This window comes from Zonotrichia leucophrys, chromosome 2 (assembly GCF_028769735.1).
Source record: "Zonotrichia leucophrys gambelii isolate GWCS_2022_RI chromosome 2, RI_Zleu_2.0, whole genome shotgun sequence".
Taxonomy (NCBI): Eukaryota; Metazoa; Chordata; class Aves; order Passeriformes; family Passerellidae; genus Zonotrichia; species Zonotrichia leucophrys.
The window spans coordinates 89,322,239-89,337,263 of record NC_088171.1 but is presented as its reverse complement, the minus strand read 5'-3'; the positions used below and the strand labels follow the sequence as shown (position 1 = coordinate 89,337,263).

The 15,025-nt window shown below is 50.4% G+C and overlaps 1 protein-coding gene across 3 annotated transcripts; it reads left to right on the top strand.

Annotated features, from left to right (window-relative positions):
- The first annotated feature begins 867 nt into the window (after positions 1–867).
- IRX4 (iroquois homeobox 4) lies at positions 868–10,160 on the top strand. 3 transcript variants are annotated; one of them, XM_064703455.1, is made up of 6 exons: positions 868–894; positions 5,347–5,505; positions 6,441–6,692; positions 7,293–7,399; positions 8,314–8,636; positions 8,827–10,160. In XM_064703455.1, exons 2-6 carry the CDS (start codon positions 5,461–5,463, stop codon positions 9,579–9,581), a joined length of 1,482 nt encoding a protein of 493 aa, XP_064559525.1. In that variant the 5' UTR covers positions 868–894; positions 5,347–5,460; the 3' UTR covers positions 9,582–10,160. The 3 variants fall into 3 exon arrangements, with proteins under 3 accessions (XP_064559525.1, XP_064559524.1, XP_064559523.1); XM_064703454.1 differs by lacking the exon at positions 868–894 and adding an exon at positions 5,142–5,214; XM_064703453.1 differs by lacking the exon at positions 868–894 and adding an exon at positions 5,160–5,252.
- The last annotated feature ends 4,865 nt before the right edge of the window (positions 10,161–15,025 follow it).

Below are 15,025 nucleotides of genomic sequence, written 5' to 3'. Positions count from 1 at the left end.
GGGGCTGGCAGGGCGGGCAGGGCGGCGCAGCCCGCCTCGGGGGCGCTGCAGGGAGCGGGTCCCCGGTGCCGCGCCGCCCCCCTGCCCCCTCCCCGCGGCTGGGCCAGGCAGTCCCCGGCAGCTCCGCGTTGCCCGGCTCCGCCGCGCTGCCCCCGGGCTATGAATAAAGCCGAGGCGGCCGCGGGGACAGGTACAGGTGCCCGTCTCCTGTGCGCAGGGCTACGCCGACGTCCCAGCCCGCCTCCTCCAGCGGGAGGGAAACAAAGACGGCGAGAGAGGCAGGGAGAGTTGCCTGTAAGTTTAGCGCCTTTCAGTCGTGACTCGCGGAGATAAATGATAGTTTGGAGGTGCGCGCAGTTAATCACCGCCACGGCTGCCGTACAGCGTGTGCAACCCGCAGATCATTAGGTTAAATGGAGGACATTCGTGTCCTTCCAGAATCAATGCAATTATTGTTGGCAACAAGGACAACAATTGGAGTGGCAGCACTAATTTTACTAACCTGCTATTAATTATGGTGTCCCCCACGCCCCAGACGGCGTTTATAACCCCCGGAAGCAAGCGGCGCTGGCTGCTTCTGTTTTAAAACGGGAAAAGTTGGAAGTGGAATGCCTGGTCGCGTTGGAAAGTGTTAATCAGTAGGAAAGAGTGTGATCAGTGGAACTATTCACTTGAGCGTCACTCTGGTGCGGGGGGTTAGTGAAGTGGCGGCGGCGCCTGGGGACCGAAGGCTCCGTGCCGCGCCGCGCCGCGCAGGTACCGCGCACTGAGACATGTCTGCGTTAGCTCCCCGCAGCTCCCCGCCGCGCCAGCCAGCGCTCACCAGAGGAGACAAGCCCTGCCATGGCACAGCCATCGCTACCAGGTTTTAGCCGAAGCCTGGCGTGATCGCAGGTAAAAAATTTCTTCCTTTGGTGGTGATGCCTGTGAGTGTGTGTGTGTTTGTGTCTCTATGGGAGCGGGGGGTGGAGGGGAGCGGTGGGGCTCACCCCCCCTCCCTCGCCCCCCTTCTCCTTCGGAGCCTGCTTTAGCAGCAAGGCAGCTGAAACCGAACTGCTGGAGGGAAGAGAAACTATCCGTGATGAATCATTTGGCTTTGTGCAATCTTTACCTAGGACAGAGGGTAAATGTATTTTAACATGCGTGTGTTATTTCTTGGGAAGGGGGTATGGATATGATATTCAGCGAGCACTAAGGTAAGGTACTGAGACAAACTTTCTGGATTTTAAGGCGAACTTTAAAAAACAGAATTTGACCTTGCAAGCAGGAAAGTTTTACCTTTGCAGGGAAGTAAGTTGAAGCTGTTGGCTGCCAGAGAGCTCGAAGGTGGTGGTGTCTAAATGCCTGCGGATCTGCAGCACTGGGGGTACAGGAGCTGGGAAAGGAAGTCTTATACAATCTTGCTTTGCTAGTGAAGGTGTAGTTGCAATGCTGTGCACTGAGCAGGTAAATGTGAGCATGTTGTAGGGTCCATCTACAGCCATAGAGCAGCTGCCCAGGTCGCAGCATTTACTTCTCTTGCTGAAAAGTTTTGTGTGTGTGTGTGTGTGCACGTGTGTGTGTGTGCGCTTGTAGAGAGAGAGAGAATGAGAATGGGGGCTCTAGCTCTTAAGTGTGAAAAGTTAATAAATACAAAGAACAGAATGAGCATGTGAGGCCTTTCTGCTTTAATCTAGATTGCTTGCCAAGAGGATTGAAGACTTACAAAATGAAAGCATTCAAATGGATAGCTTTGAACAAACTGATTTTACATGTAGTTGTAAACTGAGTAAATTAATTAGCAGTGCCTTCTTATGCAACTGTTCTGTTGGTCATCATGGCTCTGCCAATCCCAAGCCATGGCATGGGTTTGTGCAAGTCAGAAGCATTGCCTCCTCGATTCAGAGTGCAGGAGGTGCAATAACACCTCAAATTGGCTCAGGGAAAAAAAACAATCATAGTTACTGCCAATAGCAAGTTTAGGGGAGCTAACCCACTTTAAAATATTGTAGGCTGCCCACGGTTCTTCGTTAGAATCCAAATGGGCAACACGTAGATCTTCACAGCATTTATCAGGTGGTGTCAATGTTGCTTTAAGTCTGTAGCATGAAAACAAAGCAAACTTGACTGGAAGAGCTCGCTGAAGTCTGTTTAGCCCATAAGCAAATTCCGTTGCTGAAATATTTCCAGGAGTGGCAATAACCCCTCCAAAAGAGAAGGCGATGAAAATGTAGATAGTAAGTGTAGCTGCATTAACTGCCTCTAGATCATGTCCCTGAAGACGTCCATCAAAGCCTGAGTCCTGAAGAGGTTCTGTTTTACCTGCTGTGGCCTGTTCCAGCATCACACTCTTTCATTCTCATTCCATGTTTTTACAATAAAACTTGTATGAGCATTGGCTCCAGGTACTCAGAGGAAAAGCTCATAACCCTGGGAGAGAGACCTGGATGGGCTTTGGATGGGAAATACCTGCTTGCCTGAGTGTGCAGGCTGGTTCTGACCAGAGGGGAACTCTCCAGCGTTTCCTATTGATCGTGATGGGTTTCCTTGCTCAAACTTTGGAGAAAGCTCTGTGTGTTTCTTTCTCAAAAGCTGTTAACTGCATTGTACAGGAAAGGGGCTTTGACGAGGATCAATTTTTATTGCACAGCAAAGACTTGCATTTTCCAAATGCTTAAGGATATAGCCCACAGCATTAAGCGTCTTTGCTTGGATTTGAACAGTGTTACCTTGTTTATGTGCAAGAACCACAAAGGTTATTTTAAATCATTGTGGGGCTTAATGCATGTTTGTGCTCTGGCACCAAAAATTCAAGATGAAATATAATTGTGTAGAGTTTCTTATCAACAAAGGGCCATTATTTGTAGACTGTAAGTGAAACAAGACATCAGCAGTGGGGGAGGATGTTATGTCAGCTTTCAGCATTTAAGGTTATTAAGTTTTTTTGTCGCTTTTTCTTTTTGTTTGTTTGTTTTGGTGGGGGTTTTTTAATGACTGCTTTCTAGGGAATACAGATTGGAACTGACACAAAGCTGACCGGGGGTAAAGTAATAGAGCAGGCAGGCTGCAAAGAAAAATGACAAATAATTATCATGATTAATACAGGAAAGTTCAGCGCAAAAATGGGCACCAGAGTATTTACATGGCGCAGTGAAAGACAACTGTGATATATAAATAGACAAGGACTATAAATATTGAATTTCTCCTTGTATTTTAAAGTTTAATAGACTCATCTAAATATCAAAACCTGTAGTGCACTGTGGGCCACTGCGGAGTTGACATCTGCAGTGGAAAAAAAAAATAAAAACCAAAAACACCAAAAAAACCACAACTCCAGGACATTTCCCAAACTGTAGCCTGGAAAACTGGGAGGACTTCTTCAGGCAGTTCTCCAGATCTCCCAGCTAATTATAGTGCTTTACACCGAGCCGCTCTTGAGATAAGTGCAACTATTTTCTTCCCTAGCACCGGTGAGTTTTATTCCGGAGCTTAAACAAACATCCCCCAGCGCAATGGGCACAGGAGGCAGAGGGAGCAGCACGGAACGCTGCGTGCAGACCATTGTGTAAACACTGGGTGTCTTTTCTTCCCAAACAATGCAATGGTCCATCAGCACTCCGCACCAGAAGGAAGCTGCTGGTAAAGAGTGGCTAAAAAGTATGATTATACCTTGGCAGCACCGGGATATAGTGCAGGAGGAAGGATAGAGAAGCTCTTCTATAAAAGAAACCCAATGGCAAAGTTATTAATATTCTCAGAAATAAAAAGGAATTCGCATTTCAGGTGAGGAAAGAAAAAGCTCTTTCTTCCCATCCAAAAATCAATACAGAATTCCAAACCGATTATTTATGTCATTTGATTCCCTTTCTTTATACGTTTCTCCCGGCTACAGATACTGAGCTGTCAGGATAATTTGCATGTACTGTATCTGATATCTTTTATTTGCAAACACTCTAAAGCGCCATAAAACGCCTCTCGTTGTAGTCTAACTCGATCTGAGGACTAGTATTTTCATCTGTAAATTAAAGCAATTACGCAGCAGATATTATATTATGTGTACTGTGGTCTCCAGATAGTCATCAATCACCCTCAATCGAGCTGTCAGTGTGGGCAGATTCGTTTCTGGGAGGCAGTCTTCCAGCTGGGGAGAAGAAGAGAATATCATCATTAATTAGAGTGTGACCCTGGGGCTATTCACATGTCTGAACCCAGGAATCTCTCTGAGCAAGTCTGCACACCATGGAGCAGCGTTCGGCTGCACCAGCAGCGCAGCTTCAGCCTCGGAGCTGCCTCCTCCGCCTCCTCCGTCCAGCCGGGGGCTGCCTGCTCGCCCTGCCTCGGTGGCACCGGCCGTCGGGGAGAGGCGCTGGGGCTGCCAGCACCTTCGCCCCTGGCCCGCTCCCTCCGAGCCTGCGGCAGGGGGAGATCGCTGCCTGCTCGTGTAGGGGGGTCCTAGACCCCCACAGGGTAGGGAGGCTGATGGCACCCGTGGGATGGGTGGGAAGGAAGGCGTGTTGGAAGTTAGAGATGGGATCAAAGTCTTTTAAACGTGAAAAGTCACATCTTTTCCATCATTCCCCCGAAGACTCTTGTAGGGTTTTCTACCTGTAATCACATGCCTGGAATAAAAGCCGAAAAGAAAAGGAGGCTTGCTTATCATGTGCTTTATTGTCAGCGTTAGCGCTAATTTTAACTGTTGATTAAATCTTAAATGAAGACTCAGTCGTGTGTCCCTTCATATGTCTTGTTTGTAATTGAGACTAATTATTACTGTGGGGTGGGAAGAAGCAGCTGCTCATTAATTAATTTCTAATTAAAAGTGCTTACTAGCCTTTCAGAGACTAAGGAGGGTGGGGAAAATAGCTGATACAACATTGATCCTTCAGATTAAAAACATCCATTTCCTTCCCTTGCCCGCAGAAATATATGTGTTGCAAGCAGGCGTTGCCGCTGCCGAAGAGCTTCCCAAACTTTTCTCCGCTGTTAGGCAGGCTGAAGGCGATGCTGGAGAGTCTGTTTTCCATGCCAGGGGAAAGATTCCCGAAAATTAGTGTTAAACTTACAGGCAGGTTAATTTGAGTAGGTTTTGCGTGACGTCAGAGACTCGGCTCTTTTAAAACAACGTGCTTGTGAGCTGATGCATTTGTATCACTTTTCTTCTTCCCACCTTGTATTTTTCCGTGGGTGCAAAGTATTTGTTTTTGCCGTCACGTCTGCCAGCCTTGGAGCCTACATGTAACAATTATTTCTGTGTCGTAGCTGTAGCGGGGAAGGTGCTAAAATCGCCGTACATATTTAAAAAGAAAAAAAAAAGTTTAAGTTTTCATGTAAATAAATTAAATGTGGTTTTCTGCTTCGTCCTATAAGCATCTAGGGACCTGTGGTTACCAATCAATTGGTACAACAGAGCAGAGCCAGGCTGCAGTAGCGTGCAGATCAGACGCCTCGCCTTGTTTCTAGATAACTGGGAGCCTCTGTACCATGTCCTATCCTCAGTTTGGCTACCCTTACTCCTCTGCACCCCAGGTAAGACTTTTTGCCTACCAACGTTAATTGATTGAATTTCAGTCCTTATCGATGCCTTCCGTCCGGGATGAGGGCGGCAGGGATCCTCTCCGCCTGCGGTAGCGGCAAAGCAGATGCTGCTCCGCAGCTTTACAAGGCGCCCAAGTTCTGTGTCGGGCACCAGTTTTAAAATGGGATGAAACACGCGGGATTCAGGGTGTTTGGGGGTGATAAAGACGCGTGGGAGATGATTACAGAGATGAGAGAGGTGAGAAGGGGAGCTAGAGATCCCCAACCCCCACCCGCACCTCGCCCCCCCCCGTTTGTTTTTTTTTTCTTTCACGAATTAATTCACAGTTTATCAATTAAACATGGATGTACTGAGGTCCGGCCCGTAGAAAAAGAATGGGATATTCTAAACCAGCAGGTTAATAACAGATGCGTGCGTGGCTGCTACAAATCTGCAGTCAAAATAAATATGCATGAATGACTTCGAAAAAAAGGGTTTAAAAACGCAGATGGGGATCATTGTGCTGCAAGAGGAGAAAACGGTGTAAACCCCAGTCTTGTGAAAACACCCCAGGAAAAGTTAGCTTTTAAATGCAGAGGGCCTGAGGAATGTATTATAGAGGATTAAACATCCACAGTCACGGGGCGTTTGGTTGTTGTTGTTGTTGTTGTGGAGTCGTTCTAAAAAACTGATAAAATACTTGCACCTCTGCGCTTCTGCAGAGCGTTGCTATCACGATTGAAGTAAAATACTCCAGAGGAGGCAGGAGGGCGGGCGACACCCCAAAGCTACGACCTGATTTGGGGAAAAAATAACCCAAAACCAAACCGAACCCAAACAAAACCCCACCAAACCCACACAATCTGAAAGCAACCGACCCCAAACTTGGTTGCACTTTGGGAAGTTCCCCCCACGCCGCCCTCAGCGCCGCTCTCTTTCCCTGCAGTTCCTGATGAGCACCAACTCCCTGACGACCTGCTGCGAGTCCAGCAGCCGCACGCTGGCGGAGACGGGGGCGGCCGCCTCGGCGCAGACGCCCGTGTACTGCCCGGTGTACGAGAGCCGCCTGCTCGCCACCGCCCGCCACGAGCTCAACTCCGCCGCCGCCCTGGGCGTCTACGGCGGGCCCTACGCCGGGCCCCAGGGCTATGGAAACTACGTGACCTACGGGACCGAGGCTCCCGCCTTCTACTCCCTGGTAAGCCGCCCGGGGGATGTTCGCTCCCCCCCTTCCTGCCGTGCCCCGGGGGCGGCTCGGCGGGACCCCCTCCCCGGGCGGGGGCAGCCCCGGGCGCTTCTCCTGCGCCCCGCCGCTCCGCGGGCCCAGCCCCGCCGTCAGCAGCTGCTCCTGCCCGGCGCTCGCCCCTCACGGTAACGCAATTAAAAGTCGCGCCTGACGAGCTGCCGAGGGCCCGTCCGGGCGGACAGTTCAGGGCGACCCATACCCAGGCTTGCAAAAAAAAAAAAAAAAAAAAAAAAAAAGATGCGATCTTCCCACACAGCCTTTTTTTTCTTTTCCTTTTTTTTTCTTTCCCTCTTTTTTCCCCCCCTGCACCGTAACAGCGCGAGTTAATGTCCCTATTGATGTCGCTGGGCGCCGCGGCCGAGGGGCCCCCGTGAAGGTCCGGTCGGGCCGGCGGGGCGGGGGAGCCGGGCAGGGGTGCCGGGGGAGCCGGGCAGGGATGCCGGGGCTGAGGGCGGCGGTGCCAGGTGGCGGTGCCGGGCGCGGTCCGGGCTGTGCCGGTGCCGGGGCCTGAGGGCGGCGGGGCCTGAGGGCGGCGGGCGGCGTCTCTTGCAGAACAGTTTGGAGGCGAAGGACGGGAGCGGCTCTGCGCATGCGGGTATCGCCCCCGCGGCTGCCTACTACCCCTACGATCACACCCTCAGCCAGTACCAGTACGACAGGTAAGCGCCGTGCCCAGCCCGGCCCGGCCCCGCTCGCTGCCCCCCGGCCCCTCCACCCCCTCCCGCCATCCCCGCCCCGCCCCGCCAGCCTGCCCGCTCGCCTCCCAGCATCTCCCGGCCCCAGCCGTGTCGCCTCCCCTTTCCCGCACCCACGCGGGGTCCTCCGCCCCCCGGGCGGGCGGTAGCGCGGGAGGCAATCCCTCTTAACCGGGGCGGTAATTATCTTTCCGTGCGCGGAGTCAGGCTTGGGCATCCCGTGTATATTTATTAGTTTTAAAGCAGCGCAAACCCCCTTACACACCGCTCCCAGCTCAGAGGCCCATTGGGCGCCCGTGACCTTTCCTGGAGGATGTGCATTAAATATTCAGTCGCAGCCCAGTGTCATCTGCGTTAGGTTCCTACAATTTCAGGAACAAAAGGGTAGAGGAGATTACTAATAAAAGGAGTAAGAGGAAATATATTTCTATTAACACTTACACCCCGGGGTCACCCCGATGAATTTTGTTTGGGGAAGACTAATAAAACGAGAGGAAAGTGGTATTTCTGTGAGTTCGCAAGCTGCTAGGATTTTTCTGCTGCCCGAAATGTTGACATTGACTTTACAGCAAATAAAAGCAGACCATTCCTTCCCTCTTTCCGCCACCAGCACCAAGGCAGAGTGGAAATTTGCACTGCCCGTGGCTGCTGCTGGCTGAACCCTTCCTTCTTGCTGAATTTTCTAGGCTGGTCTCCCACATAAAGCTGAGCTGTCCTCATCCCTCTTAAAACCGAGCTGTCCTCATCCATCTCCCCCCTGTCCGGTCCAGCTGCCCTCCTGGGGGTGCCGCAGGCAAGCGGCGGGGCCGGGGCTCTGGGCAGGTGCGCGGGGGGCGACAACGACCTGTCACATCCCGGGGGCTCTCCTGTGCCCGCAGGTACGGGACGATGGACGGCGGGACGCGGAGGAAAAACGCCACCCGAGAGACGACCAGCACGCTGAAGGCCTGGCTGCAGGAGCACCGCAAGAACCCCTACCCCACCAAGGGCGAGAAGATCATGCTGGCCATCATCACCAAGATGACCCTCACCCAGGTCTCCACCTGGTTCGCCAACGCCCGCCGGCGGCTCAAGAAGGAGAACAAGATGACCTGGCCGCCGCGGAACAAGTGCTCTGACGAGAAGCGGCCCTACGAGGAAGAGGAGGAGGAGGAGGAGGAGGGTTCGCAGGAAGAGGCGATGAAGAGCGGGAAAGCCGAGGGTACCCTGCTAAAACCAGGCACTTAGCGGTGCGGCCGCGGGGGCTCGGCCGGCAGCTCGCCCCCGGGGCGGGCCTCGCTGGTGGGGGCGGCCGCGGGCCTCGCTGGTGGGGGCGGCCGCGGGGCAGTGCGGCGCCGACAGTGACCGTGTGTCTTCTTTTTGCTGTCCCTTCCCCCGCCCCCGCCCCGCAGAACCCACGGGCAAGGAGGAGAAGGAGCTGGAGCTCAGCGACCTGGAGGACTTGGACGCCGCCGAGTCGGAGAGCTCGGAGTGCGAGCTGCGGCGGCCCTTCCCGCACCCGCATCCGCTCCCGCTCCCGGGCGGCAGCCTCCCGCCGCGGCCGGCCGAGCTCCCCGCCAAGATGCCGCCGCCCGCCGCCGCCGCGGAGGAGGAGGAGGAGGAGGAGGCGGCGGCAGAGCGGGCGCGGAGCTGCCTGAAGACGGCGGCGGAGGAGTGCGGCCCCGACCCGCTGGGCGCCCGGCAGCGCGGCTGCGAGTCCAAGATGTGCTTCCAGCAGGGGCAGCAGCTGCTGGAGGCGAAGCCCAGGATTTGGTCCCTGGCGCACACCGCCACCTCCCTCAACCAGGCCGAGTACCCCTCCTGCATGCTGAAACGGCCCGGGGGCTCGGCCGCCGCAGCCGCTCCCGCCCCGGTCAGCGTCATGGACAGGCACCAGGATTCGCCGGTCACCAACCTCAGGAACTGGGTGGACGGGGTGTTTCACGACCCCCTGTTCAGGCACAGTACTTTAAACCAAGCCCTGAGCAACACAACAGTTTCCTGGGCTACCACCAAAGGAGCCATTCTGGAAACGGGCGCCTTGGGACGCGCGGTGGGGAACGGCGCCAATGTGCTCAAGGGGCAGCTCTCAAACCTGGCCCACCATGACTCAAACAAAGAGTTTCTGGCGTTTCCCAAATCAGGAAGCAAAATGTTTTGTTCCTAACAGGCCCGCCGAGGGGCAAAGGACTTTCTAACGCTTGAAGAGTCAGCTACACTGAAAAGAGACTTGCAAGAGTTTAAATTTAAATATAAAAACTTTTTCTTCCTTTTTTTTTTAACACAAACAACATAAACGAGGATTTAAAGTTCAGTTTGCTCAGTTCAACGGAAAGACTTTGCTCATTGCTGTTCTGAACATTTTCTCCTGGCTGCGACTTTAAGGGATCAATGTCGTGAAAGTTATTTAATTCCATGTCCAAAAAGCACGTACTATAGTGTAGACCTACTTAAAAAGTTTACATCCGAAAGTTTACAAACGGGAAATTTTAATTCAGATTTAATTTAAGGCATGCCGACATTAGTTGTAAAGACTTTTCGAGAGTTTTTCCTCCTGATTTCCTTGTTAGCATATAATTCACAAACAGCACTTCTACTAAGTTTACACCTACTGCACAAATTAATCTTGACAAAAAAAAAATATGTTAAAGGGTATGCTCACTCCAATAAATTGTCTGTTTCAGAGGTAACACAAGTGGTGGCGTTTTACATTGGGCAACAAACAACTTCTATGTCTCAAATTCCGCCTCGGAGCCGATCCCGGTAATTCCAAGGACTGTCAACAGGCTGCCGGGAGAGGGGAGGAGAGGCTCGGCACAGCGCGGCCGCGGGACTGAGGACGGAGCCCGGGGATGCTGGGCTGCGCACAGGAGGGATGCTGGGCTGCGCTCCGCGGGGCAGCGCCGGGCCCCGGCCGCCTCCCGGGCCGGCAGCGGGGGTCCGGCTGCCCGCCGAGGCCGGGCGGGGCGGGAGCATCCCTCGCTTCCCCCTCCCCTCCTTCCCGAGCTGCGGGCGGGCGGGGGTCGGCCCCCAAGGGCCGGGCTCTGCCGCGGCGTCGCCTCCGCCGTGCGCGGAGCAATTGATTCACATGGAAAATTTGATCTTTTAAAGAACCGTTTTAGCTTTCCAGCTCCTCTGCCAGTGCGGAGAATCGCTGATCCGCCATGAATATTTCAGCACTTCAGTACAGATGCTTTACCGTTTTGACATTAAATAGAGTGCAGCCAACAAAAAGAGAGAGGGAGGAAGAGCGCTCTCGACGTGCGATTCAGGAGCACTCGCAGCCAATTTACCGCTTAGATAACAGGCGCTTAAAAGATTTCCTTTCCTTCCCTGGAATGGGAACAAACTTTACTGATCCCCGGACCGGGAGGCAGGGAGAACTGCTGGAAAAGAAACTGAGAGGCAACAATAGATCCCGGTTTACCCGAGCCGGCCTAAAACCCCTGAGCCTCGGCGCCCGGCGCGGCGATGAATCGAGAGCACCCGAAGGACCAAACTGACATTGGCACACGCAGAAGAACTTTCCTTGCCCCCCCAGCATTCTCGCCCATCCCACCCCATCGGCTCCCCGTCGGTCCGCCCCTCTTCACAACAAATAAATAAGATTACGATAAAGGGGGAAATATACAAAGACAACTATAAACGCAACCGAAAAAACACTCAGCCAAAATATAACATACTCCAGCCTGCGAAGTTTCTAGCGAGACCTGTTAGTGCAAGGACTGAATAAAGGAATCCAGGTGCGGAGATCAGATCAAGCCCTTCCCCTCTCTGCGAGCAGCCGTAATTGGATTGTATCCAGTCATATTCCCTGTCATTGTATTGACTTTCGCTCTCTTGGATGATATTATCGAGATCACTGAACCCCTCTGCTGATCTGGCTGTCAAAAGGCTCAGACAGGAGCCCCCGGCCTGGAAAACGTGCATCAGCCGAGATAATTTGAAGTGAAATTTTCATTTTGACAGTAAACCCCTCAATTTCTAAAGGCTCTGCACCCGGAGAGCTCGGTGGCAGGGGGAGGCTTTACAGAAAGCCCACGTCTTAAACTGAAAAGGGCAAAAGAACTCGAATTAGTTGTAATAGATAAAAGGGCAAAAATAAAGAGTCAAGGGTACTTGACAGTAATAGCGAAAGTGGAGTCTCAGGGGAGCCGCGATCTGAGCTAAAGGCTGGGCCGGCAGGAATTTTAATGCAGCCGGGGCGGCCGGCGAGCTTTGCCTCTGAAACCCTTTAGACAAAGCAAATTATTTTCAGCCAAACTAAAGAGACGGGGATGAGGGAGAGGGAAGGGAAGGAAGGCGAGCGTTAGGGCTGCCCTCAAACCATTGGTAGAGCCAAGCGGGATGGGGCACAAACCCCTCAGAGTGCTGCGCGGGTGATGTTAAAGCGGGGAGGTTTGCCTGTGCCAGCCTTGCTGGATGTGCAGGGGCTGGAGGGGACACGGGGCTCCCGGTGGGCTTCGGTTTCCATGCGACAGAGGCTCTGTGGAGTGGAAGGGAACTCCATTTTTTCTCCTAACGCAGCGACAGCCGAGTGTGTGTGTGGGTTCTGTGTGTCTGCCTGCAAGGAGAGGTCTCGTCCACTGAGCAGCCAAAAATGCCTCTCAGCCTGAAAAGCTCCCTGACTTTGAGGAGCGCCGGCCTCCCTGGGCTGGCTCTCGGCGGGTGACCCCGCAAGCCACAAAAGTTATTTTACAAGTCATTGCTGGCCGGATTTGGCTGGGTGCAGGATTCAGTTCCGACATCCCGCTGTTTGGGAGGCAACACTCTCCCTCTTCCCCCCCTTTCCTTCCCTCCTCCGGACTTAAAAAGAAGGTGATAACACTGTGGGCAAAACACAGGCGCACTGAAATACCAGAAACCCAAAGAAAAGCAGATCAACACTTTATCCCTTCATTTTCATGTTATTGTTGTTATAAAACAAGTTTGAGTAAGTTTATGACTGCTGTATAACAAGAGCCGCGCTCTCCGGACCAGGGAACAGGCTGTATCTCGGGTCTGGTAAATCTGTGTGTGCTCACACCAAAACATTGCCCATCCTGAGAGGAGATCGTGCCAGTTAAGGGGGAGGCAAAAAGTTTCTTGCTTTAATACACAAACCTTTTGATTTAGATCAGCCATGAAATGCAGAAGTCTTTCAAAAGGGTTGGGGTTCTTGTTGTTTGGTTGTTTTGATTTTTTTTTTTTAATATGGACAAAAGAGTGTGAGAAATTAATTTTGCCATTTGATTCAATAGCACAAGTCAAAGATCAGGTTCTGCTGCTTTAGAGGAAGCTGCAGGGCTGAAAGGGAAAGCCGTGCAGCTCGTATGTCTGTACAAAGCAGAAATATAAAGGCAGACTGAGAAAGAAGGAGGAGGGGAAAAAAATCATAGAGAAACGTCTTGAAACTGAGAGACTCTAAATCATTCAGCCATGGCAAATTCAAACACACAAAGGAGGGGATGCTAAATTAACAGTGCTTTTTACATAGAGCCCAAATAAAACTGTAATCAGCGACGCGTTACTTTTCATTAAGCGAGTTTGACAGGAGCATATTCAGCCTCGACAAGGGAACAGGAGCAAAGAAATATACGGCTCTCCCAGCCCGAGTCATAAGATAATTCCTTAAGCTCCATTAACAACTCTTAGCCGCAGGAAATGGGCTCCCTGAAAACATCTCCAAATCTAAAAGCTTTATCGACCTCTCAAACCTCTGCTGATGGTTCTATTTTTTTAAAAAAACTTAGAGGCGAGACGTCCAGCAAGGTAATAGACTTTGACACAACACCTTCTTAACTAGAGAGAGAGAGGCAGAGAAAACGAGACCTTAAATGATATTTAAAAGGCAGCCAATTAAGATTTAAAATGATTGTCTCCTGAGATTATGCATGTGATTTATGTCATCTACTTTTTTTCCCAGACATGCATGCAAAATTGCAATGGGGCATATTGCCTGATCCTTAAATGATGATGATGATGATGATAATAATACCAATAGTAATAATAATAATAGAAGAAACAGTAGCAATTAACAATCTGTAGCTATCGCACGTAATTGCATATGATGATCCAGGAAAGGACTTGTGTTTAGGTAACCCAATTACAGAGCACCTTGCAAATGCCAGCTTATTTATAGGTGTCTAATTAAAAGACAGATAGATGAAATTATTCACACATTATCCTCTAATGTCCAGGAGCACATTTCTTTTCATCCTGAGTGAATATTTGACTATTAAATTCACATAATTAATTTGTAGTTACACAACCCAGTGTAGCAGCTCCTTCCCACTGGCCACACTAAGATTTTGTGTCCAAGAAGATTTTGTCTTGACAGGACTGTCTATATATTTTTAAGATATAATGGTTCAGAAGGAGACTCTGACTTACTACAGTCTTTTTGCTACACGTTTGCCTTTTCCATTTAAATCTGACCTTCAAATAATATGAAGGCTTGCGTGTGTGAAAGTGTATCCAGTTAAATGCCAAGAAAAGAGTTAATGCTCACATTGTACCATTTCATGCAGAAATTCTGTGAAATGCAAGAAAATATTATAACTGGCTGGTTTTGTGAGAGATCAGAAATTGTTTCAATGAGTGGGACTTCTAGACGAATGAGGTGAAAAAAGATTGTTCAAACACCACTGTGTTTTGGCCAAAGGTCAAAGTGTTTTGGTCCCCACTTAGATTAAGCTAGTTCAGTCTATGAAGCAATGAGCTTGGACCTGAGTCCTGTGTCTCTTGAGGGTTGAGCATGTAACTTAATCCTTTAAAAAAGTGAAGAATGAAGGAATGTTAATGGTCAAATTATACATTTTTATTTGCGTGGTAAAAAAAAAAAAAAAAACAACAGTAATTGTACTTGTTCTTAAAGAGAAAGCTATTTTTAATAGAATAGCTAATGGTCAAAGCACCAGCCCTGAAATGAGACATCTGGCATGTTTCAACTCACATTTACTGTCAAAAAGTCTATGAGGTGCTTAGGACTTTTGAGAAGCACTCTCTTCATCCTCTTTGTGAAATGGCATCACAGCAGGTAAAAATTCTTGATTTTTAGACCACCCCCCAAAAAGCAGCCTTAAATTACACACTAGCTGTATGTATTTGGAGGAGTTTAATACATAAATCATTGGTCTCCTGTACCATATGAGTACAGCAAAACCTGAATTTGGCTTAGAACTTGAAGACACATTTAAGACATAACATGAAGAACCAAGGGAGGAGGAAATGCTTGGGAGCAATTCAAAAGAAAATTATAGTAATTGCTTCCCAGTGTGCCCCCACTCCAATGAGAAATGGGACTGTTTTCAGGGAGGAAAGAAAGAAGCCTCCGTGCGACCTGGAGAGAGTGCATATATGCAAGCCCCGCTGGTATCCTGCTTCCCACAGTGGGGAATGTGGTCTGGGCATGAGAACAGTGATTGACCTACTTACCGTGCTCAAGAGCTATTTCTTGTCCATCCCAGTTTAAGGAAAGCATGAAAATGAAAGAAATATCTTGAAGGAAAGTGTTCTCTTAATGTTTTTGGGGTTTTTCCCTGACATTAAAAAAAATCTTTTATTCATTCATTTGGCTACCTAAAAGTGAGGGCATAAAAATCTTTCTCTTCTCAGTTTTACCTCCATTTC

Excerpts from the sequence above, each read along its gene's own strand:
- IRX4 (XM_064703455.1), top strand. The coding sequence starts at position 5,461 with ATGTCCTATCCTCAGTTTGGCTACCCTTACTCCTCTGCACCCCAG. Across the intron at positions 5,506-6,440 it reads CTTACTCCTCTGCACCCCAG|TTCCTGATGAGCACCAACTC; the intron begins GTAAGACTTTTT and ends CTTTCCCTGCAG. Across the intron at positions 7,400-8,313 it reads AGCCAGTACCAGTACGACAG|GTACGGGACGATGGACGGCG; the intron begins GTAAGCGCCGTG and ends CTGTGCCCGCAG.